General features: G+C 36.0%; 2 protein-coding genes across 3 annotated transcripts in view; one reads left to right on the top strand and one right to left on the bottom strand.

Annotated features, from left to right (window-relative positions):
- Window positions 1-1,699: 1,699 nt before the first annotated feature.
- On the bottom strand, window positions 1,700-19,765 carry Pa1 (PTIP binding protein Pa1). The gene is made up of 4 exons (XM_081768039.1): window positions 19,563-19,765; window positions 16,273-16,418; window positions 10,439-10,599; window positions 1,700-4,339 (listed from the first exon to the last, which is right to left on the bottom strand). The coding sequence occupies exons 2-4, from the start codon at window positions 16,408-16,410 to the stop codon at window positions 4,111-4,113; spliced, it is 528 nt and encodes a 175-aa protein (XP_081624165.1). The 5' UTR covers window positions 16,411-16,418; window positions 19,563-19,765; the 3' UTR covers window positions 1,700-4,110.
- Window positions 19,766-19,927: 162 nt separating this feature from the next.
- holn1 (CD2 antigen cytoplasmic tail-binding protein 2 homolog holn1) overlaps window positions 19,928-26,552 on the top strand; it is a 34,444-nt gene continuing 27,819 nt past the window's right edge. The window contains exon 1 of one of the 2 annotated variants that reach the window (XM_081768037.1): window positions 19,928-20,069. The gene's annotated coding sequence lies outside the window, so the exon portion shown is untranslated. Of the gene's footprint in view, window positions 20,070-20,320; window positions 20,638-26,552 lie in introns of those variants that run through there. The other variant, XM_081768038.1, reaches the window with a different exon arrangement.

Below are 26,552 nucleotides of genomic sequence, written 5' to 3'. Positions count from 1 at the left end.
TAAAGATTGATTATATGCTTGCAGATTGATATGCCATAACATTGATTATTCATGCAAAGAAATGTACCAACATCTGCCAGGTAGTCGCCAGAAGAAAGAGTTATATATATTTCGTTCAAATAGTGTTCTCTCTGAAACGAGACGAGAAATAAGGTTTTCTCGTCTCGTCTAAAATTTAATAGGTCAAAAACCCTCGAAGGCTTCTTTCGCTCTTGTCTCGAAATTTTATTTTTCCGTTTTGTTAATTTATGCAAAAAAAAAAAAAAAAAAAAATCATGATCTAATTGTTTTTCTTAATTTCAACTGGAAGTTATCATAACCGTTCTGCGTCACGATTGGTCCACGAATAGTGTGATATAACAACATTTAAACCATACTTATTATTGGAGTAAATTGTGTATTGACTTGTATATTTTAAACGTAGATAAATGCTCTTCATTGTTTTCGTACCAGTAGCCAAGTTGGTGGAAATCATAGTGGTTGGTACGGCAACTTGGACATTAGTCCCAGGCGTGGTCAGAGTGACTTTAACGGCTGGGGTACTGCGGGGTGGAAGGCAACAGGAAACCACCACTCTATTTTCCCTAGTTTGCTGATAGCAGAAAGAGAATATTCGTACCATGGTCTTTCGCAGGTCAAAATATAGTTTCGGAGGTAAAATATCACCCCATTCAGATCTCTGCGAGGGGGATGGCTTGGGAAGGACTATTAGACGACGAAGTAATGTGGGGAAGGTAGATAGGGGAAGAAAGATATGCAAGAGCAGAAGGTTTAGGATAGGGACATGGAACGTACGTACGTTACAGGGAGGAAAATCAGAAAATCTTGTTTGAGTCAGAGGTGTAAAATTCGGAGTGTGAACTTTTAATAAAAAATAAGAGAATACGTAATTCAACATTTTCGAAAATTCTGTCCCTAAGGAAAGAAATTTCTATAATACTCAAATTTTCGAACCTTTATTCAGAATACTCAATTTAAGAATTCACTTAAATTATGTATATTCTTACAATTAAAACAAGGTTAATATTTGTTTCAACGTTTTCGAAATGTCCGCTCTAAAAGGGAAAAAAAGAAATTTCTATATTATTAAAATTTTGGTCTCTTTATTGAGGAATACCCACCGTAAGGATTCGTTTTAGTTGAAGATCCGGAATATAAACTCCCAATTAAAAATAACTGAACATGTATTTCGGTGATTTCGGAAATTTGGCTCCCAAATAGGAAAGGTTTTTCTTTCTTTCTTCCTTTCTTTTGCCTTGTGTTCTATGCTGTACTGTGATATGATGAAAATATCAAATTTAGTCGGAAATATAGTGGTTATGTGTTACATTTGATTATTGAAAGTTCATAAGATGCGACTTCACCTTGTGTCATTTTGTTTATTTAGGTAGCGCACCACAAAAGATTCATGTTAGTTTATCAGTAATATTAGTAAAATGTTACGAAAAAAGAACAAAAAGTAGTTTTTGAACAGAGAACTCTGACAGATAATATTTAGGTTAAACGCGCAAAACCACTACTAGGGCAGTAGACGCGTTGAATTGTCAATACAAGTGTGCGTATGTACATTCGTATCTCGAAATATTATTCGCAAGCCGGAGCAGAAAATTGTTCACTAAATTTGTTCATAAACCAAACTTTCGTAAACCGTGAATCCACTGTATTTAATAATTTTTCTAGTTGAATAAACTGCAATTAATTCTTTTGTAAACTTTATGAAAGTAAAAAGCAACACAGACACAGAAGTTACTAGAAGGAACAGTTACACATCGAAGACCTCTTAACAATAGTAAAAATAAATCCTATGTTTATCCTATCATATGTATAAATAAAACTACAGTGTATTTCGTTTATTAAACTGTTTGTTACGAATAATAGCGATTTTCACGAATCACTTGGTACTAAATGTTCATAGATTGTTATATACAAAGTATGTCTCGTCTCAATTTACAAGAACCACCATAACATTTACACCATACAATGCCATTCACAAACTTCACGTGTTTGAAGATAAAATATAGAACTAACAATTCCAACAAGAAAACAGGTTAAAAAGGATTAGTACGAACCATATGAAGAATAGATCAGAACAGGTCATTAATAAAATCGACATATTAAAACAAAATCTTTGGATGCAACTTTACGGGACAAAGAATACTGATAACTAATGTTATAGTAGGGAAACAAATGTTTGCAGATTACAGTACTGATCTCTATGAGTTATCAACGAATTGATACTATGGTTTATTATGGAAAACTTGATATTTGAAACACGGTGAGGCATGAGTCGGTTAACACTCCTGTAGCAAACGAACGGCTTGGTGTCCACACTTGGTTCATGGTATATGTTGTTCGGGTGGATAATGGACCATATTGAACGACACGGTGGCCATGGAGGCCATCTTGAATCCAACTTTGGATTTCTGAATGGAAAAGGGGGTATTTGGCGTATCATTTAACACTATCTCGTTCTCAGGGAAACAACGGTGCAGTCCACTTTCACCTACCGTTATCGGTTAAGAAATTACTGCGTCGCAAAGGTGAAAATTTGGCACTTCAGCATGTTTCTCTCGTTTTTCCAGGTGATGTAAGATGTCGTTAACAATCCCAGAACGAATCGAAATCGTGGTGAAAAGTGGTGGATGATCTGCCAGGGTGATTGCGTCCGAGTTTAATGCATTCCACCCAGAGAGGGAGAACACCTCATAAGTTGCAGTGTTCAAGTTCTTGAAGAAGTTCTCATGTGGCATCCATGACAGGAATCAGTCAGCGATCTGTGTTAGGGGTGCTGCATGTGAACAAGTGGCCCCCATACAAGCTGTAACTCCAGCAGTGGTTAACAGAGGATGATCCAGACAGGTGAGTACAGTTTGCTGAATGGGCCACAGAAAAGTGTGAGGGGGATCCCATGTTCCCACAACGTGTTCTTTTCAGTGATGGGGCATTATTTTTCGTCCACGGAGAGGTCAATAAAGAAAATAACAGATACTGGACTGATACAAACCCAGATTGGCGCCAAGACAACAAAAAGGTGGGTGGGGAAAAGGTTATGGTATGGTGTGGAATCTGGAGGACGCGCATTATTGGACCGTACTTCATCCACAGTGTCCTGACCGGTGAGAAATATTGTGATCTGCTCGAGGATGATGTTTCCTGCTGTCTTGAATGACGAAGGTATCCTTTATCCTTTTTCCAGAAAGATGGGGCTCCAGCTCACTATGCGTTATGTTCACGCCAATGGCTCGATAGACAATTTCCAGGACACTGGATAGGTCGACGGGAATCGATAGAGTGGCCACCACGATCCCCAGATGTTACGCCGCTAGACTTTTCTCTGGAGCCGTTAGAAGAACCTGGTTTATCAAGAACTCATCCGTGATATCCACCATCTGATGTAGCGAATTCTGCAATGTTGTGAAACCGTCAGCACGGATATGCTGTTGCGAGTCCATGCGGGTTGGCAGAGGCGTCTTGCAGTATGTCTTGCTCAAGAAGGACAGCACATAAAGCACATGTTGTAATGCCAAATTACACCCTTTGTGACGCAATAACTTCTTAACCAATAACGGTAGGTGAAAATGGACTGCACCACTGTTTTCTTGAGCTCGAGTTCATGTCAAATGATACCCCATATGCCTCCTTCCCATTTAAAAATCCAAAGTTGGATCCAAGATGGCCGCCATGGCATCCACGTCGGGCAATATGATCCATTACCCATCCGAAAAACATATACCATGAACTAAGTGTGAACGCCAACCCGTTCGTGTGCTACAGGGTTGTTAACCGACATATGCCTCACCCTGTAAAATCCTCATTATAAAGCAAATAATGAATATTCAAAAACTCAATTTTAAATATTGAGATTCAGTAGCACATTTTACGCTTTTAATTTGCACTTGGTTGTGTTTAATGACCTGAACCGATTGGCAGAAACATTAACTTCCTTCATTCGACAAACCAGTAAGCACTACATTTTATCTTCGATATGTCTTCCACTCACATCTTCTCTTGTAGATGTATTTGTACTATAAAAAACTTCACCTGAATGATCAAACTGACAGTTAAATAGTTAACAATTCATCAAACTGTAAAAAAGCACTGAACACGGTATTAAGAAGTAGTAACTATGGTTTCGTCTTGAAGTTTATTGGCTGCAGCAGTCTCTTGTGCCTTTTCCAGTTCTTCTAATTTACGATGACGTCGAATGTTGGACAGGATTCCATCCCAGCTCGTCGTTTTCTTCTTAGCGCTTCCTTTCGGCACCGCATCGCCACTACGACGAAGCTTGGGAGCTGATACATCTTCCATGAAATCAAAATCGGACTTCTCTTCTGGCCTACTACAAGGAGAAAAGAAAGATAACATACGATTAATATGTCATTTCACACATGATATGAGAATACTCAGTCTTTTACCATTTTGTATACCGCTTAAACTGGCTTAAATAGAGGTACAGGTAGAGTTAAAATATTATCACCTAATAAAGCAATAAAGACAATAACCAATTCTTTTCAACACCCAACTTTCATTACACGTAAAATTACATTGAATTTCACCAAGGAAAAATACACGACAGAGCCGAGAATCGACCCTGAGCCTCCAGCTTACTGCCTATGTAAAGTAAGGCATAAATATATCCCTCATGAGTAGGGCTTTCATATTCCTGGACTAAAATAAAAAGAATAAAATAAACATTTTTAAAAACACGCTTTCCTTTAAAAAAAATAAAAAAAAATCTTACTGAAAAGTTAAAAAAAAATCTGTTGTCAAGAAAATTAGTTTAAAATAATCTATTTATGCATCCCTGAAAAGTAAAGCATAGGGAGCACTCTCTTTAAGTTTCTACTTATGCATGACTAAAAAGAAAAGCACGGAGAGAACTCTCATAAAAAAATTCTACTTATGCGTAACTAAAAAAGTAAAGCATGGGGAGCACTCATAAAAAAATTCTACTTATGTGTGACTAAAAAAGTAAAGCATGGGGAGCACTCTCATAAAAAATTCTACTTATGCCTGACTAAAAAAGTAAAGCATGGGGAGCACTCTCATAAAAAATCTACTTATGCGTGACTAAAAAGTAAAGCATGGGGAGCACTCTCATAAAAATTCTACTTATGCGTGACTAAAAAAGTAAAGCATGGGGAGCACTCTCATAAAAAAAATATACTTATGCGTGACTAAAAAGTAAAGCATGAGCAGCACTCTCATAAAAATTACTTATGCATCACTGAAAAGTACCGCATGGGAAGCACTCTCATAAAGATTCTACTTATGCATGACTAAAAAGAAAAGCATGGGGAGCACTCTCAAAAAATTCAACTTATACATCACTGAAAAGTAAAGCATGAGGAGTGCTCTAATATGAATTTACAATATGTAACGAATTTTCTCCACAGTTTTCTTTTTAGTCATACATAAACAGATTTCTTATAAAGTAATTTACTTGACAACAGAATTATTATTATTGTGGTGGATACATTAATAATTAACAGGTCAGACAGTATAAGTGTATACGGAAACTAACTTAAGAATCTCTTGTATTGTTTAAAGCCAGACTTCCGTATAAAGAAATCTGTATATGCACATTACTCCATAAACTTCACAATCAAGGAAATACGTAGAAACATTTGTAAAAGTCTAGAGTCAGGTATAAGGAAGTTTTACTACAGGCAAAGACAATTGAGTTATCCACAAAGTACTTGTAGTGGCAGGAATCTAAAATATTGCAATAAACACGAAAGGTAGTTTTCAACCTGCATGTAGAACACAAAGAGAGCAGTTTCGGTTAAATTCTCGTTTCAGAAAAATCTCGGGAATTCGACTTCCAAATTTCTATATCTTTACTGATTATAATTCCAATATCTTTATAACAGTACTGGAATACATTAGCAGCAACCAGGTCAGTAGTTCCTCTTGAGATATCTAAGTTAAGCAACTATTGTCAGAACCAAATGATAATTAGCTGCAACTAAAGTTAACTATAATTAAATATATGTACTTGTGTTCAAACCGTAAACTTAAGATCTTAAGAAAGAAATAGGAAAGTAGCTAATAGCCACACTGCCTATGCAAGACCCAAGGTCATTATTGATTTAACTGTAATGAAAAAATGAAATCTTTAAGTTTAACGTCCCACGGTTATGCCGGTTAGGCTAAAGGAGACGGTGATAATGAGAAATGAGTGAAATGAAGAAAGTGGGAGGAAACGGGAGAACCCCGAGAAAACCCACGAGCACGGTGTTTGTCCACCACAAAGTCCACACGGCGCGAGCTGGGATCGAACCAGGGACCCCAAGCACCGGAGGTGAACGCTCTACCACCGCACCCCCTCATTAACTGTAATGAGGATTAAGAATAACATACGTTAAGTGTAGTCATTTAGTTGGTTGTCTGGTTTGCTATCATCAAACGCAGATCGATCAGGTTATGATAATATTAGCTGCCATTAACTAACCTCTATTTTAAATCATCAACACCGAACCAGACACCACGTTATTATTATTATTATTATTATTATTATTATTATTATTATTATTATTAATAATAATAATAATAATAATAATAATAATAATAATAATAGTATTATTATTATTTTACTTTTTAGTACGATTTGTTTTATTTTAAGAAAAGCATATTATTAAAAATATTTATTTACATTATTTTCTAATTTTTAAACGTCATTAAATACATTTTCTATCATTGTAGGAATTTCTTTGTGTCCTATCCTCCTTAGTTTCCTGCCCTACGAACTCGTTAAATTTACAAGATTTATTATTGCGTCTAAGAAGATAAATGTTACAGGATCATCAATGCCAATCAGTATCGAGCAAGCATGAAAAGAAACTGTTGTCTCAACTCACATAATATTACAAGGGGCGTAAATACATGGTTTCTGTATTTTTATGTATTATAAACGTCTACAATGACTGAAGTGAGAAAAAATGTACACTCTCAAGCAAAAATGTATTCTTCCATACATATCACTGTAACGATGGGCACACGTTGAAATGCCCATCATCGACGTTATCAAGCCTCAGCAGTGTATCGCGAGAGTGTATGCTTTTTTTAAAAAATACTGTTCTAGGACTGTTTACGAAACTAACAAAGCAACATCACAACTATATACTGACAGTTCTTGTCTCATGTAAATATTTGTTCCAGGACTCGTTGCGTAAATGCAATTTTTAGTATAACTTAAGGTTTGTTGCAAACGCATAATAAAAGAATACTAAAAAGTACTGTTTAATAATACCGGAATGCAGAAACTCAATTACATAATATGTCTCATGCTTTAAGAATATGCTCATATTGTTACAACGCCTATGGTTAAAAAGAAAGAAAGAAAAACCTTAATAACAATTCAGCAATAGTTAACTACCCAGTTAGTTTATGCCTCAGTCACTAGGTGGCTCTCAAAGCAATTAAGAAATGTAATACTGTTTCTTACGTCAGATTTTCTTAGATTACCGTTCGTAAATTTTACTTGTATCGGAAGTTTCTTACTTAAGTATGACTTTACGTATAATAAAAGTATGAATTTACGTAAGTCGAGGATTATCTGTATATAATTCTATAATTATGCAAGTAATGGGACTTTGTTTTCGGAGATTAATAACTCCTTTCTGTTCAATAACAAGCATGTAATGCAGTAAGACGGAAGCACGTTGTTACATATACGAACGTGCAGTAAACAGATGAAGATAAGATACGATTCATCATTTCGGAACGGGCCAATGTCATCCGTACGTGTGTGAAAGCAAAGAGCTACACAAGTTTCATAACGTCCGCAGTTAAGAGATGATGATTCAGTAAGAACTACGCTCCAATTGCCTTTAATCTTCGGGTTTTCTCAGGTACTGATTTGACATAAGTTAGGTCAAACACAGAGACGCTTCTGAAGGAAGGTCGAACGAGGGAATGAATCTCACCCTCCACCCAGGCCGTCTAATTGATGGGTAGACGCATTACCAACTATGCCATTGCGTAAATGATTGTATGCAAGGAGCAAGTCATAATATCACTGAGTATTTACACGTTCTTATAGTAGAATTTCAGTATCCTGCTTTCCACTATCACCTTCTATCGGACAACGACACTGAAAAGGTTGGCTGGTAATACGAAGGCTGAAAGGAAAGCTTAGTTTTCAATACAATTTAACACGATTCTCTGTATCTTACTTAAACTGCGGTTTTCACTCAAAATATAAAATGATGTACTCTATAGTTTTAAAGTTTGTGTTGCTTTTTGTATTTACTTAGGCTAGACATTTTCAAAATCTTGAGACATTAAGGATATTACGGAATATAACGCACGATTTACAGAAAAGTTTATTACACATGTCTTTAAATATGGTAACGATAATTATTCGTTATTTGATAGCCACACAGTTGCAACTCATTAGCTAATATTTCTATATAATAAAGAAATACAAAGTAAGTTAGCATTACCTATGGATTTTTTTTTAAAAGATAATGCGTTAGGGTTTCAAATTACACAATTAGTGTGCCAATAACTGAAAATGATTGAGAAACGCTTACTAAACATTCAAAGGTAATCTCACACACTCCCACTGAGATTTATCTACTGATTGAAGCTGTAGTGTACATTATCATTATATTGCGAGCGGTGATAATGATTAAAAATAATGTAAGTAAAAGGCGGTGACTATTAGCCTTTTACTTACATTATTTCTGTAGTGTACATATTCATAAGAAATATGACTTACCTTGCACTTCAGTTATTTTCCTTTAATTGACAATTTCGATTTATGCGGACATCTTCAGCAAAGGGGTCCCGGGTTCAAACCCTGCTCCCGCCAAGTGAACTTTGTGGTGGACAAACACCGTGTGCGTGGGTTTTCTCGGGGTTCTCCCGTTTCCTCCCACTTTCTTCATTCCACCATTTCATTCATTTCTCATAACCACCGTCTCCTTTAGTTTAACCGGCATAACCGTGGGACGTAAAACTCAAAGATTTCATTTTTTTTTCATCTTCAGCAAAGGTTTATAAATCGTCACCGATTCAAATTCTGGTTTATAGATTTCTTATCAAATACCATTTTACACAGAGTATTTCTTCAACGTTTATTTGTGAAATTGCATGATTTCTCCTTTATTTGGTGCCACTATGAAATTATTATTATTATTATTATTATTATTATTATTATTATTTACTCAAATTCATGTTTTGTGGTTACGTTAATTGCAACAACCAGTTTTTACACTCCCGGCGGGAGCTCATGTGGTTCGGATTCCATGTTAATCAGTAGGTCCACGTCTCATATAGTCTCGCTGCTGAACGGGACGTTAAACTCAAAATCAACTAAACTCAACTCAGTTTTTACACATAATAGCGAGAGGTCTGTTAGAGTTACAATGAGTGTTAATCAGAAACAGAAATAGAAAATAGAACACACTGTGTAAAGTTGTATTTTATAGGAAAGCTTCTTATTTTTTCTCTCCTCAACCATAGGTTGGTGAGCAAACATGAATATATTAAAACGTTTTCCATGTTAGTTTTCTAGGGACTGAGTTATGTGGTAGTGTCCCAAGTCCTTCCACCTCGCAGTGAAACAGCCATAGAGGACATCCTGTCCCTGCCTGTTTTTGTCCACATCTGAAGCCTTGCCGATCTCAATCATCTTCAGCCTCAGTGTGGTAATGGTAGATCTTCTGTCCACTACGATAATCTCTCTCTTCGTCTGGCTCCTACCCCTAAAGCATGGACCGGTCCGGCATGGCAAGCCCTCTGACAGCATAGCTCTTGGGATCAGTGAAGTACGCAAGCTCCCTTGCCGCGGAAAGGTAGAGATATTATCTATATTATAGAAAAGCTACAAAGCTGAAAACCACAATTAGATATATAAAGGTAAGGGTCAGGTGACGCAGCATATATGGCTGCTAAAGATCCCCGCGTAGATCGAAAAATTAAATTGATTGAATTGAGTTGATTTTGAGTTTTAATGTCCCTTTCAGCAGCGAGGCTATATGAGACGGGACCTACTGATTAACGTGGAATCCGAACATGAGCTCCGCTAGGAAGCGAAGCCGGGTCTCCCACGCCAAAGGCGCGCATGCTAACTGCATAGCCACGGAGGAACTCCGAAAATTTCAATTAAAGAAGATAACCGAGTTACAAGGTAAGTCACGGTTTGTTTCCCAAAATTTGCTTTCTACAAATGGTGATTTTCTACATTTATCACACATGTTTAGATCGTTCCATAATCAACAGAAACTTCTCACACCCTTATTTCTTAGCTTTTTTATATGCAATATATTTTTGAACCAGTCATATTACTATTTAACCTGTTTCAGTTTTTGGTCAGTAATTGACCAAACAGAATATTGCAATGGAACTTTTGGCACCAAAATTCTATTAGAGAAGCTTGTAAGTATTTCACGCTACATATTTTAAGCATTTTAGATAATAAAATATTTACCTTTCCTCGTCCTCTTCCTCTTCTTCATAGTAATCTGTGCTGACGGGAGATGGCGCTCGTCGTCCCGGGCACTGCCATTCTAACTCAATAACACCCACTTGATTCACCATTTCGTACAATTGTAGTATATCAGGTGGAGCAGGCTCCCATCTTAGTTCACCCTGGAATAAGTTGAAGAAAGAGTTTAAATAGACTCATGACGTATTTTAGGAAATATAACAACATGTGATATATACAACGTACCTCTAGCACAGTTTTCCTCAACCTAATTCCTATCATGACCCCCATTTTATCACACCCTCTTGCCAGCGACCCCCTTATAATTTCTGGTTTGTAATAAGCTTGTGTGAGATTTTTAATATGCTTATTGCGGATATCTCATGATATCCATCTATTTCTATAATAGTAGAATGCATTTCTTGTATACAGTGGATACAGTAACTGCCCTAAAAGCGAATGGATTATAACCAAATTGGTCAGTTCATTCATATTACAAATATCGAATCCAATCCGTCATACTATTTTATTTATTTATTGGACACCTATTACAGGAAAAGAATATTCCCATTTACAATAGACTTACATAATTACAAACCTGATAAATATTGAAACACACAACAAAAATAAAAATAAAATAAACATGCAATTAACATCACCAGCATGAGAAAACTCAAGTAAGAGATATATATTTGTATTACTTCCTCCAATAAGAGATGCAAATATACAAATAGAACCTAGTTAAGACTATAAACCCAGCCCTTCGTGACAAAAATGAAAGAAAAACAAACAGAACATAACAAAAATATAAATATCCAAAATATAAATGTTGAAATAAGATTTCTGTCAAGAAGCAGAAATGTTTTCATTTAATAGAAATACTCTTTTAATTTCAAAATACCGTAATTTAAAATGGAGGTCGTTTGAAAATTTTAAAACTTCATAACTCCCATAATTCTTTTGACACGGGAGGACTGTCCAGTTTAATCTGCAAACATCTATAACGGCTTTAAGAGCAGATGGTAGAATATATTCCCTACGATGTAAGTGATGCTTCAAGATGGGTATTAAACCCCTTCATTGAAGAGGCCATCAAAGTAGCTGATCTAAGCCCACAACTTCTTGATCAACTAATAGAATTATCGTGCGACAAGTCCTTGCAACTAGTTTTCTGTAACGAAGACTTGAACAAGTTCTGCTGGAGAGGAGAGAAGAATATCCTGGTTTCGTATCTGCTGCTTTAAAAGTAATAATTCCATTTCTTACATCGTACTTGTTCGAAAGCGGGTTTTTTTCTTTCTTTCTTCCATGATAAGCATTAAAATAAAGACAAGAAATCGCTTTTCAGCTGAGCCGCACTAGTGAAATCACACCATGCTCATGTCTCTCATTAGCTTTCAATTTTAATTGTATTTCAATATGCAATTTTCCTCTTCAGCCCGTTTCATATCGTACCTCTTTCATTTAAATTGATTTTTAAACAACTCTGCACCTGTTGCGAAAATGTTTAGTAGACCTATTTTTTGCTATTCTTAACAGTATGTATAAATAAAAAATTATGCCTATCAGAAAAAAAATTCAAAATAATATTTTGAAATATTTTTCGGTATTAGATTCTAATTATATTTATCTCTTCCGCTCACCATTCGCGACCTTCTAGGGATCGCGACCTCTAGGTTGAGAAACCCTGCTCTAGTACATCTTTTCGTAAATAAATACGGTATTCATCTCTGTTGCACCTTTAATAAGAACGCTGCAGCACCCTTCGTCAGTCAGATGTTGGAAACCAGTAGATCATATCCATGAATTCACTTCAAGCACAATAGGCAGAAGAGATGAGTACTTTGTTTATTCAACGTAACATGAACTTAATTTATCTAAATATTCAAATAAAACCTTATGTACAAAATCAATAAAGATTAAGTTTACAAACAGTTTCAAGACATACTTGGCACTTCTTCAGTTTAACTGATTTAGATTTGCTGCTAAAGCGATTTCAGGTTATAGATTTGCCATAGTGATAAATCTTGAAGATTAAAAATAGAATAACTGATTAATGATTTAATTTATATGGTCTTTTGCACTCTTCTTCTACTGTGACGGAAAATTTGTCGACCTGTACTTTCCTAGGAAACAGCTTTCTTTGCAGAGAATTTTTCACAAATAGTACACACGGAATACATCGCATAATTTTTGTAATTGGATAACATCTTTGTGCTAATTTTTGTTGTTACAAATGATATATTATGTTGAAAACTCTTCCGCAAAACTAATTCGTTTAACTTTACAGTCCGTTTCTTGTTTCACACGCTTCAAAACCGAGAACAAAAGTCTGTTCCTGATTTGGAATAGCTGGAATTTCTACTGCTCATTTTTTTTTTTTTTTTTTTCACCTATTCTACAGCACTGTTAGAAGTTGTTGAAGTTATAACTTGTTAGAAGTTATAAAATTACATGTACTTTTGTGCTTTCACTGGAAATCGAACCCGGGACTATGTGCACCACAGGCACACGCGGTAGCTACTAGACCAGAGGGAAGGGCTACTTTAATATCGAATAATGTAGTGAGATATGCATGTGATATAATACAAAAGGCCTGGACTAAAGGCGGGATTTTCAAAAATGTCAACACAGTTATTTTATTATACCGTTAGGAGGCAATGATGATGAGATAGGGAGAACGAATATTATGTTCTGTACATCAAGTAAGTTTTTCGTCATAGTTATTTTTCCTTATTTAATAATAATAGTATTTTAATTTCGTGTTCATTTGTATCTTACGGACACATATTCACATAACCATAGTAAAATATATGTAAATACTTAATTTAAATTCATATTCTCTGTAATAACTAATTTATAATTACGGAGTCCCTTTCCTTTCTTTCCATTCCTCTTTTTTTGTTGAGAAGAACGAAATGAACCGTACACTTTTGAGGCAAACGTGTCATCTGGGCGCCACAGACTTTGAAGAGAAACTGAAGCACACCACATGGTTTGTTCGTCGGCAGCCGTGTAGGGTACCTTAATGTTAAATGTGGCAACTCATCTCTGTTAATAGCCGTGTTGGGGGGTGAATAGTGTGTTTGTAACCCTTATTGGTTCACACTTTCTTGTAGTCTGAAAAAATAGTGTTGCAAAGTTAAGAACATTTCTCTACGTTGATGGAGTGATGGGGATAGGTACTACAATATTATAAAGCAAGTTTGCTCTGAATTTCAAAACATATTTGGAGCATTGCGTGTATTTTAAGAAAACATAGTATTTACAAATAATCTTTAAGAATTGAAAAAAAGACTCTAGATTATTTTCAACAACTATTTTAATTTGATACAAATTTACTACATATAGTATGAGGCGTTTCAAATAGTAAGGACAAACTCAACATGTGGACAGCTTTTTTATTTGCCCAAAACATAATAATCATAACAGAAATTTCAACAATAATAACTAATTGAAAGAATAACGTTTTGTAGAGTTCTTCATTGTGAAGAAAGTTTAAAATGCGTTTTTCCTACAGTAAGTCTTTGTTGAGTTCACCATTACTACCCGGAATGCTTCACATGTTTTAAAATAGTGTACATTGAGCATATATTGAACGCTAATCAACTTCTTGATACAGCCTGAGATGCCAATCACTTCGGGACAATGTGGCTGAATTAGCAAGGACAGGATTTTTACCACGAGGGAATCTTTAAACTCATCCCACGATGCGACAAACATCTCAACCGATATGGAACTATGTCGTAAAATAACCTATTGTATATACTCTCTGTTGACTGTATAGGCTGTTCACTGTAGGCTTTGTAATCTTACTTTGTGATCACCCCTCGCACAATGATTCAACGTGCTGTACAGCAATTAATATACGCATGTTTACTTATTGTGCAGTATCTCATGCCTTTGCATTATATGTACAATACTGATCTTCATTTTGCAGAAAGTCTGTATTGTCCGAGATTAGTCAGGTCTGCATTAGTTCGGATAATCGGTGCTCTACTGTAAATATACGAGGGCCAATCAAAAAGTTCCCAGAATTTTGTTCTAGTTCTTTGTTACTACAAATAAGTATTCATTTACTTAATCGCTTTTAAAGTAGGTATTTCGGAACACACATTTGCTCCACCGCTACTACCAGTATTGGAAACACCGATGATTTTTTTTTTTTTTTTATTTTTGGTATCTTCCGAAGTTCAGCTGTCGTGTGGGTTTTGATCTCTTCTACGATGACAAAACGAGTACAGGCCCATTTTTAGAATTGGAAGAGCCGAAAATCTGATGGTCCTAAAGTGTTTTTAAAGTTATTGAAAGTCTCTGAAACAGATTTCCCCTCTTTGCACCTGAACTTGATGTTTCCGTGTTGCTCGAACTTCAGCATTACGCCAAACTGGTCACCACACTCTCTTCTGTTCAGCTACAGTACTCGTACCCTACCTGTTATGACCTGTTCATACTTGTTTAATTCATGATTAGGCAACCTTAAGGACTGTACTGTAGAAGATTCATCTTGATTATATCACCAAAACTACAACATTCCGGGAGATTTTTGACTGTTTTTCGTATATTTTGATACGAGTGTGTTAACCTTTTTAAAAGTTTTGGACTGTATACAGGCTATGGCATCGACCTTCGGAATTTGCTTTATAAATCTCTAGTAAAGCTTTTCCCACCGTTTTTTTTTTTTTTTTTTTTTTTTTTTTGCATTTATTCAAGTATGGAAGCATCAAAGAACATGTTTTATGGGCATTTTACAGTCACGTGTGCGATGCCTGGGGGCAGTGACGTCACAAACAACGAAGGCGCTTTTAAAAAGGGTAAATTTTAAAGCTTTAAAAAAAAAATCGTGACGCATCCTTATTAATCTTAGAAACATAGTTTGTGCCTCGTTGGTTTCATTATAAAGCAGAGTTTCCAAATGTAGCACTCAAATTTCCCTATTATGTACCAGAAGCGGCCGGAAAAGGGGATTTTTACAAAAAATTCCCTTTTGGGGGAAGGGAATTTTCTCCCCTCAGGTGCACGATATAGACATATAAGTTATACCGTTCGAACGGCCGATTCATGCCGAACAATACGAAGTACAATTCATGTTCCTACAATGATTAGTCTTTATGCTGAAGCGGATTGGATAGAAAATGACTGAAAATGTATTATCGAGGGAAAATTGATAAATCGGCTATAGCGTCAAGAATATTTTTTCCCGTACATTCATCGTTCCTCATTATTTTCACAATGAAGCAAAGTTTTTTTTTTTTTTTTTTGGCACCATTCGCATCTGCGTGTCATATACCTGAGCGGAGAAATTCGCGATAAAAGAGGATTTTTTTTTCAAAAAATCCCTTTTTCCCACTTAAAGCTGGAATTTCTCGCATTTGGTACGTAATAGGGAAACTGATGCAGTTGGAAACACTGCTTCATTACAAAAAAAAAAAAAAAAAGTGCGAACCATGATTCTAGCATCAATAGTGTTGGTACTGTAGCTGCTTGACTGAAAGCCTAAAAATTACCTTAAAAAACCCAAAATTTAAAAGGGTTAAACAATATCAAACATCAACATTTTATTCAGTCCTATATCTATCAAGATTTCTAACTGATACACAATGAGCTTCAAATCATGTAGAAACCTATTTTAAAATCTTATCTTCCGGTCTACAACTTAATAGCATTTGTAACAAGGGTTCATGCATCTACCGAAAAACAATAAAAATTTTCCGTGTTACAGCTCTTCAGTGCCGAGGACATATGTGACGCAGACGTATTGGGATTGGAACCATGTTTAATGAGATCTGTGCATATCAATTCAACGTCTATTTTTATACTACAAGACAATTCATTACCTTTTTGCATTTCGTAGATTCATACTTTTCATCATCGGAACAGGCTACACACCAATCGTCATCCTGTTCTTCTTGCTCTCTCGGAGAAGAGCTTTCGCCTTCCTTCTCAGCATCCGCCACTGGTTCCTCTGATTGCATATTTTACCCTACGAAAGGAAAACATGTAGGAGCTATTGTTTTTTAAATTGCATTTTAAATCTCATTACCTAACATATTTGGTCGGGATTGCTAGCTACTATCTATTTTTCAGTTAACAACTAAAAACTTTGAAGTTTCTTATTATTTGATTTTCACATAACATTATTGTGTATAGCAAAGTGCGGAAGAACACTGGAAAACCTGGTCGCTGGGCAATGACTCGAGCCTAAATCAAAAAATAAAATAGTAAGAAATCCCATATAGTTAACTAACTAACTCTATGGCCTATCCAATTTCTACTTTGTATTCCAATCTCTGCGAGATCCATCTTAATATTGTCCTCCCATCTGCGCCTAGGTCTTCCTAATGGTCGTTTTCCGATTGGTCTTCCAGTCAAGACTTTGAAAGCGTTTCTACTTTCTTCCATTCTAGCTACATGACCCGCTTACCTAAGCCTCCTAGACTTGACGACCCTAACAATGTTGGGTAAACCGTATAAATTATGTAATTCCTCGTTATGAAGTTTCCGCCATTCCCCATCCCCGTTCCTCTTGGGTCCGAATATTCGTCTCAGGATCTTGTTCTCAAATACTTTCAAACTATGTTCTTCCCGCAGAGTAAATGACCATGTTTCGCAACCATACAGAACAACAGGCAAGATTATCGTTTTGTATATTTTAAGCTTCAGATTCCTCGACAGAATTCGCGACGACAAGAGATTTTGAACCGAATAGTAACACGAATTCCTTGCTTTTATAGGAAAAAAAAAAAAAAAAAAAGAAAGAAAGCGAAAGAGGAGAAAAGTCACTGGAACGAATACGGAAAGTATTTTTTGTAGGATTTAGGATTAATTTCTGGGTTTTCGGCATCTATGGCCATTTAGCCCGTCACGTATCTGGGATGACGTCCCTCGGCGAGCACACTATCCGATGAAAGGGAAGGAAGAAAGGATTAGCATTAGGAATAACATTTCTATGCTTTCGGCATCTATTGGCATGTTAACCCATCACGTATGAGGGATGAAGTCCCTCGGCAATCACACTATCCGGAGAAAGCGAAGGAAGAAAGGATTGGGGAAGGACGGAAGTGGCCCGGGTTATATAGGTACCACCCACGCATTTGCCTGGTGTGAATGAGGGAACCCCACGAAAACCAAATTCGCGATGGTTGGCCTGAAAAAGCTTCTTACACTTTTTTCATTCGAGTGCCCCCACCAGGAATCGAACCCGGGGCCGCTCGCACCGAAGGCGAGAGAGTTAGCGACTACACTACGCAGGGCCACAGTAAATTTTGTAGTATTCAGTACTACTTAAAGTTAAAAATTACTCTGGATTGTCAGTTTATTTTATTGTCAGTTTATTTTCTTTTTGGGATACTATTTCAAACTACCTTGCTGCATAAACAATTCAATTTAATCCCCGAGGTACAGACAACTAAAAGAACATATGTAGTATTCTGCAGATAGGTGAGATACCGGTACAGTAAATGTTAGAAATAATTATCTTTTTCTTTGTTGACATATTCAGCCCATGTCCCTACTAACTTCACGGAGCACTTCTATGGTTATACGAGGGTTACCGCAAATGTCATGGCAATTACTTTTTTCAGCTTTCATTTATCTTTATGAAAGTGGAACGAAGCAAGAGCACAGAGTTGTATGAACATACATATGGCACAAGAAAAGTTAGTATAACGAATTGTTCGTTTTATGAGTGTTTTACCTTGAATTACAATATTACAAACCATTAGAGTGTAATTACAGCATAAAGTCCAGAAATACACAGCAGTGGTATCTCGAGTCCCTAGTCGTAATCTTCCAAAAAAAAAAAAAAAAAAAAAAATCCACCATCTACTACCAACAATGTAGAAAACGCTACACAACTGTGGCATCACCATGATCGAATCTTCTGATTGAACCTTTAAGTGTTCAAAAGGGTGTTCCCCGCAATGACTCTTCAGTTTTGGTATGACATCAAAATCGCATGGGAAGTCTGGCGAATTTGGTGGATGCTCGAGTACTCCCCGTCCCCATCGCGCCAAATTATTTCGGATACACGCTACCGTATGGGCATCTCCCCCAACTACCAGGACGTAGGTGTCACTGCAGCAAAGTGCAGGAGTAGCACAGTGCGCTCACAGTTTGGCTACGTGGGACGAAATGGACAAAATTACCATCTAATGTCGAACGCTAAGATGACCATTAACTTGACAGGGGAGGGATTGCGACAAAAATTTCTGCCTGCGTGGCAAGCCTGGTTGACGCTATTCTGCTGACTGGCGTTTCAGTTCTGGCTGTAGCGCTATTGTGCCGTCATGAACTTGCCATCTACTGGATTCTTTGGGAGATAACTTTGAAGGACTTATGGGCTCCCTTGTAGAAAATTTCCTTATAGGCTAATTATAAGGAAAAATATACGTGCAGGTCATGTTTAGGCACACAACTCGATATAACTGTGGAAATATTGTAATTCTTTCACTATTTATCTTTTTACTGGTCTCCACAATTATATAACAAAATATGACATTACCGTACTTAGCACAGATAAAATTTAAATGGGCCAACAGAAGTAATTGTTGAAAAATTACCATCTGGGAGTATGGCATAAAAGCTAACTGAAAGCACAAATACTAATTGATTCAGGGTAGGGCGAAGACAGTGCGCTCGTGCGAGGGGCAGGTGCACGTCAGCGACGGTGCGTATACGAGTAAGAAAGTGTAGTGAAAACATGTGGATTTTTGCAATGATACGAGTTCTAATAGCATTTAAAATGGTTTCACACTAACAATACTACATATGTAAATATAAATTTCAGCTTTCGTATACTGTTCAGAAATACTCCGCTGGCGGCCGTCGCAAAACACTTGTAATGAATTTACACTAGGAACCCTACACTTGAAAACCTAAATACAGCTCTCTAACTTATTAATTATGCAGCCTGCAGAAAGTTGTTCATGTATTTCCAGTAAAATTGAGTTTTACCAGTAAAATTTGTAATATGGCGTACCTTAATTAGACCAGCACCAAAATATATTTCTACTCTACATTACGCACCCATGTCTTAAAGGTGGACGTTAGCAATGGAAAGGCAATAATATAGAAAGCAATACTCGGAAAGTGGTTGATTTTCGCCATAAATAATAATAATATTCACCTGTGTCCCGACAGTTCGTCAATCTGTAAGCACGAAAATATACTTTGTGATAAAGGACCTTTACGAGAACTAAGAGAAAATGTCACTCGCAACTTCACTTTATAAATTATAGTTAACCAAGTATTAGAACAAGTCACAATTTCAATCGCACGAAAAGAATAAACAAAACAAATGCACAACACTGTACGAAAGAACCTCGCGCTCTCGAGTTGGCAAATGATAGGGCACAATTATATCTTATTCTGTTAAGAATAATTTTAACTCAAATTTTAGGAAAAAATGTCAATGTGTTATAGCTGAAATACATTAGTTTAAAGAATACAGAGTATTACAAGTAATTTCATATTTCTTAGTTTGAAATTTTAAGAGATTTAAGAAATAAAATCATGAAAACTCCATTGGATAGTAGTTTTTACTGAATGGATTTATGCTATGGGACAAAGAAACCGCTGTTCGTTTGTTTTGAGAAGTTTTGGTTCAGAATTGCAGCGCAAGCAACGTTGATACGTATGTAAATAATTTGTTTTATTTTAAACAAAATTTAGCACTTTCTCTGTGACGTTAAGAAACAAAGTTAAAATACACTGGTTAAGTTATTTATCAATCTAAAACCGAATACTCTCAGTCTTCTAAGTATATTTGTATTTTTCTGTGACAATTGCTATTAAATGTTCAAATAGGTCCTTATAAATGCTTTTGATTGATAAATCTTAGTGAGGATATCGAGTTTTTTTTTCTTAATTGATAAAAAGAGTATAGTTTCTTAGAAGCAACAGCAATAACGTTGCAGATTTGTATACGGAACCAAAAACAAATTCATGTAATACATAGTTCTTTTTAAGTAAATCGACTCTGTATCTTAAGAAATCATGGATGGGATGGAAACTTGCATTCCTCTGTGCAGTTTCATTTTACGAGAGGTCCAGTGTGCGTACACGATAAGGACTTTTGTGCAAAATACATTAACCAACTTGTGCTAGGTAGTTACTAAAAAGCACGCATGCTATTTAACCGTGTCAGGGCAGCAGCGCAGCAGAGGTTCCCCAGCAGGAGCGAGAGAGTGCGTCAGTAGGGAGTAGGTGTGTAAATAACGGTAGATATACACATATAGGAGAATAGCGTAAAATTGTATATGGCATAAAAACATCTTACGTGTTAGATTATATTTTTGTACGTCACTGAAGAAGTTACATGTAATTCCCTGATTGCCTGCACATTTGTGTTCCAAAGTAACATAATACATTACTAACGTAAATTTTGACAAATATACGGATATCTTAACTCTCGGACACTTCCATGATTGCGCGTAGTAAGTTAGAACACAAATCATTTCACTTTGCTTTGGTTAAGGGCTCCTTATGGGCAAATTTGTGTTTTAACAGGTTAGACTTGGTAAGAGTTTACTTTGTGCTTAACAGTGACTTTTGGCGCGGTTATTAGTGATTCGAATCTCTGGGTGGAATCGAACTATAATGTCATATCGTGTGTGCTTTGGTTCTTTCGATTTTTGCCACTAGATGCCTCCCTAGTACAGCACTAGTGTATCAAGAGGGTAGTTCGTAGTTGTTTGAACATCTTTTTTATTTGTTATTTATTTTATTTTATTTATTTATTTATTTTATTTTATTTATTTATTTATTTATTTATTTATTTATTTTGCATGGCGACTCGGCAGTTAGTTTTAGAACTTCAAAATCCGCTCGATGAACTTAATATGTTAACTGGTCTTTCTTAAATAATTGCGTTTTGAATTCGGACGTGAAATGTTTTCGCTTTGCGGCTTTGTGCAGTTTAATTGACTTTGAAAAAAAAAAAAATAATAATAATAATGATTGTGATCGTAGAGTGAACCTATGTCCGAGATATAGTATGAGTGGCAGATTAATAGTGTCTCATGTTTATTTTAATCGTAATTGTGGTCGTTTTAGAAAATATATTTCTTTGCGGAATGGAGCTTTTTTGGTCATACAAATATAAATATTAGCCGCAAGTGCTTCATTTGGGTTATTTTTTTATTATTATTATTATTACTGGTGTTACAAATTATCAATTTCACTAACCTATGGTAATACCGATATGATGTTGGTTTAGGCTTATGATTTTATTGGCTTTATTAGTTGTTACAGTTCGGTTCTGTTCTGTTAGGGTAGGTTATTGATTTCCAGTAATGGTTTAGAACGGCTCACTGTAAGTCATAGTATCAGCTTCGGAACCGTCGATGTATTTGGAGGAGATAAAGGCATTCTTGATTTATTCTGACCTGAATATATAACTATTTACTGCTTCATGTAACAGTTCTGAAGTCTAGTTATGTAATGTAGAAGGACTAATTATTCTGATGTTTCGTGCTGTAAAGAAGACATTTTAATTTTGGCCTTTGGATTTAAATTCACTTCACGTTTAAAGAATTAAAACAGCATGAAAGTACCGTAAGACTTTACACAAGATTTAAGCCATTTTAAAGGAAATCGCATGTAACTTATAAACGTAATGATTTAGAACACTGCATTTTAAACATATAATAGCTAGATATATAAGGAAAACATTAGCGCAAGTTCATTATTAAACATTCAGTATAACCATAGTTATTGAAATATAATCTTTGGTGCAAAGTAACCCCATAGATGGGGTTACTTTGCACAACATACAAAAAAGTATGTTCGACATACGAACATAACGTTTCTGTGCAATGTTTTCCCTACAGTATTTATACATTTTACTTTCTACACAAAACTGTATGCAATCTACAAATATTGATATTAAAATGATGCTACTGGTATTAGTACTTCGTTTGAATTATCAATATTTGTAAAGAAAATTATGTATTTTCTGCTACCGGCACAGGAACCGCATTCTAATAGTTTAGCATATGTCCCACAAAAATGCCAACTCAGGGACAGAAAAAAATCCCCGTGAACTGATTTGCCTTGGTTATTTCTTATGTCCAAGAATATCATCTCAACCGTAATTAGTGGAAGATTTACGGGATTTGGGACTTTCAGGCTGAATCCCACCCAAATTGCATGATTTCTTTTTTTAAAAAATCTTATGTTAATCATTCCTATAAGCTGAAGCCCGCCCCCCAAAAAGTCGGCTCATTTCTTGAAAAAACGAAGTCTTTGTGAGTGAAGCCTCTCTCAAACTACTTTTCTGGATCCGCCACTGTTCATAATTTATTTTTCAACAAGATAATCATTCCAGTATCTTCCTAAATAGGAAATTTACCTAAATTTAGAATGCAGGAGGTTCCAATAGTAATAATTTCCTATCTAAGCGGTATTTTGGACCCGTGCAAAGTAACCGCGAGTAGAGACTGAAACTGTCTTCTCCCAATTTTACTTTTTTATGACTGTAAAACGTTTCACATTTCAATTTCAACTATTCCATCGAAGTTCCATTATACACAGAGTATTCTACGAAACTGACTTAACTTTGATGGAAAATCTCGTACGTGATCTTTTAAATCTTTTAAATTTTGGCGGCCTTTACAGTGACTGCTTTCCATACCTCTACAACAATGAACCCTCTTGGTAATGTTGAACTGATGTTAACCGCCAACATTATAGCCAAAATACAGTTAGATGTTCTATCTTACAGTTGAAATCAGGTGCCAGTTGAAACTTCCTCTTTTCTGTTCATGGTTTTGCTGACATAAGACTGTGAAACTCTTTTCATATCTTGTGCAAAGTAACGCCGTCTTACGGTACGTTTTGCGTTAACTGAATTTTTTCTTGGTTTCAAGTGATATCACTGTATATGTAGTGATAGCCACAGTGCTATTTTCATGGCGCATACCCATATAATTTCGTGCAGATTTACAATGTGTCTGCAAACTAATATAACATGGAGACGATTATTTATGCAAAATATACGCACTAGCCCGTGTTTGAAGGTCCCTACAAACAAGAATTGTATCCTGGTTCAGGGTAAGGCGAAGTTGGTAGGCCCGTGCAGAGATCCCCCCGTAAGTTGCAGGCGCGAAGTAACAAAGGGTATACGCGTAAACGAAGATAATCTTCAAATTACAGTTTAGCGTATTTATTTTTTCTCCCTGTTCGTTTTGCGCAATACATGATGACTTTCAGTACACCACATTCGAAATGAAACGAATGCAGTTGTATTTTATGGGGACATAAGTTTGTAAAATTTACGAAAGAAATATCAAATGTTACCTCAAAAGAGGAATGTATAAGTAATCGAAATATATACGCATTTTATCCCTAGGATGCTTAACAATGTTAAAATACCTAAACGAAACTGTATATATTTTGTTACCATGTAATAGTCGATAAGGAACTCATGATGAATAGAATTTCTGTATCGGTGCAGTCTGTTAGGTCATGTAAACACCGTGTGCGTGGGTTTTCTCGGGGTTCCCCCGTTTCCTGCCACTTTCTTCATTCCACCATTTCATTCATTTCTCATAATCACCGTCTCCTTTAGCCTAACCGGCATTACCGTGGGACGTAAAACTCAAAGATTTCATTTTTTTTTTCTGTTAGGTCATGATCCGTAACGATAGACCTGTCTCACAGGCAAGGCATGTAGTAACATGAGGAAAGGAACATAGTCTGTTTCCACTATCATCCCTTAAGCTCAAACTCACCGTCGCTGACGCGTCTGCTCCCTTCGAGCGGTTCTCCCTGTACTAACTTGGTTAGATATTCTTCTTGCTTTAAGTGGTTGGTTTCTGCTTTGGCACTGTAGTTTATATGACATGTCCGCACATTGTATCTATGCACGTAACGGTTAAACCCTCCTAAAGTGAATCTGCACCCGGGAATGCAGTTCCTTTGATAAGAAACAATTTATAAGCCACTATGGGTCGATTTCTTGATTAAAGAAGTACATAAATCATGAACCCCATTACGGTCCCGTAAAAATTCGACTGTGCGATTCAGTGGCGTATTTAGGGGGGAGGCTTCCGGGCTTATGCTCGCCCGAAATCTTACTATAGTAAAATATATTAAATATCTTGCTGAATTTTCACATTTTCAGCCCCCCCCCCGAAAGTTAGCAAAGCCTCCCCCGAAACAAAATCGTAAATACGCCACTGGTGCGATTAAATGTTTAAAATAAATTACGTAAAGGTTTGAATGAATGTATTGTGTATCACTGTTGTAATTAGAAAGTTTCTATCTAAGTGGTTGTATTTGTTTAATTCTGCTTTGGTACGAGCTGTTTCGGGTACGATTTCCGGTGGGGACACGCAATCAAAAAAGAGTAACAGCTTTTTCAGGCGAACCATAAGTGGGGTTTTTCTTGGGTTTTCCTCATTCACACCAGGCAAATGCCGGGATGGTACCTAAATTATAGATTCTAGTCCGCTTCCTTCCTTCCCCAATCCTTTCTTCCTTCCCTTTCCCCGAATAGTGGGCTCGCCGAGGGACGCCGTCTTACAAATACGTGACGAGCTAAATTGCCTTAGATGCCGACATCTTAGAATTCTAATTCCGAATCTTAATCCTTGTTTAATTCTGAATGTGGTTTTCGCAACATTTAAACGTTTATAACAATGTAGGAAATAAATTCCTGGCTGTAATCTTTATCGGAAATACTCGAAAATGTCAACAGGTATAGATACGGCTTCTTATAGCACTTGTAATTGTTTCACACTAGTAACCCTAATCGTGTAAATACGAAATATCGCTTTCTTATTCTTATGTTGTGTGGAGGTACAGCATCGGTAAAATTTAATATCATACACACAGGGTTGGCTGGTTTAAACCAAAAAACAAAAAAAAATGTTTGTAAAAGTGTGTTTGTAAAATCTTGATGAACACATATTTGTGGGTTATCACGTTTCACTCCCGTATATTATTCGTAATATATTCAGACCTAAATTCCTCATTCATTACTCAAAGAGATTATACTGCAAAAGCAACTTTTTTTTTTATAAGTTTATAAATATTTATTTTGTGATTTTTTGTAGTTGTTATTATTGTTATGTAATTGCAATCGAAGAAAAATTCTAAATATTGTTGCGTTTCAATGTTTACTATTGATAAAATACATCGAAAATGCCGTACTTTTTGTGTGTGTGGGGGGGGGGGAGGTCATACAGACCCCACGAGAGGCGTTTAGTGAAATAAGTATCTTTGGTATCTATCTATGTATAAATGAGTTTGAGCCAAAGTAGACTCAAATAATTCGTATCTTTATTCACTTTTCTTATTGATATGCAGATTAAGTCGGTGTATTTCTTTAATTTGGACCAATAAAAGTCGTTGTTAACTAACTTGAACTAAATTAGTTCTTCTGTACTCCGTAGTACTTTGAAATTGTTCATATGTAATTCTGTGTAATGGTTTCACTTGTGCAACTGTTTATCTTTTTGTCCTTCTGAAATGACTCTTGACAGTTATATTAAGAAGCATGTAAAGATCAGTACAACGTATCTTTTTATCAGGATTCCTTCGTGAGTGAGTCGGCAGACGTATCGCATTTGTGGCCAATTAGTCCTGGTTCCAAGTTCAAATGGAGGACAATTTCTCTCGGATGTAACTCGAGAAGCGGTTTTTATTCCGCTTTAAGCTTATGTGACCCCTTCCAGCATAACCCTGTTGTTGCATAATAACATCAAGGCGAAACAAACTTATTTCTGTCCATATATGATATGAATATATAGAGCAAATTGTTTAAACTAAAAAAACCTGGTTTAAACAAGAAAAACGGTTTTTTGGTTTTTTTAATAAAACCCATGTTTTTTGCCAACCCTGCATACACATTCCTCTTTCATGTGTAATCTCACATTTTAGCAGTATTTTTTTTTTTTTTTTTTTTTTTTTTTTTCATCTCGTAAAAGGATAACATCCAGTTTAAGAATCATAAACATACTATCTGTGGCCTAAAATCAGCTGGTAATATTTTAAAACTCAGATTCGGTGTATGAGATTTAGCTATCTTATAATTATCTCGGAAGCGAAATGCTTTAAGAGGTCTTCCTCCTCTGGTCTAGTGGCTAGTGTGTGTGTGCCTTTGGTGTACGGG

Source organism: Thermobia domestica, chromosome 8 (assembly GCF_964235325.1).
Source record: "Thermobia domestica chromosome 8, izTheDome1.hap1.1, whole genome shotgun sequence".
Taxonomy (NCBI): domain Eukaryota; kingdom Metazoa; phylum Arthropoda; class Insecta; order Zygentoma; family Lepismatidae; genus Thermobia; species Thermobia domestica.
This window is presented reverse-complemented; position numbering and strand designations above follow the sequence as displayed.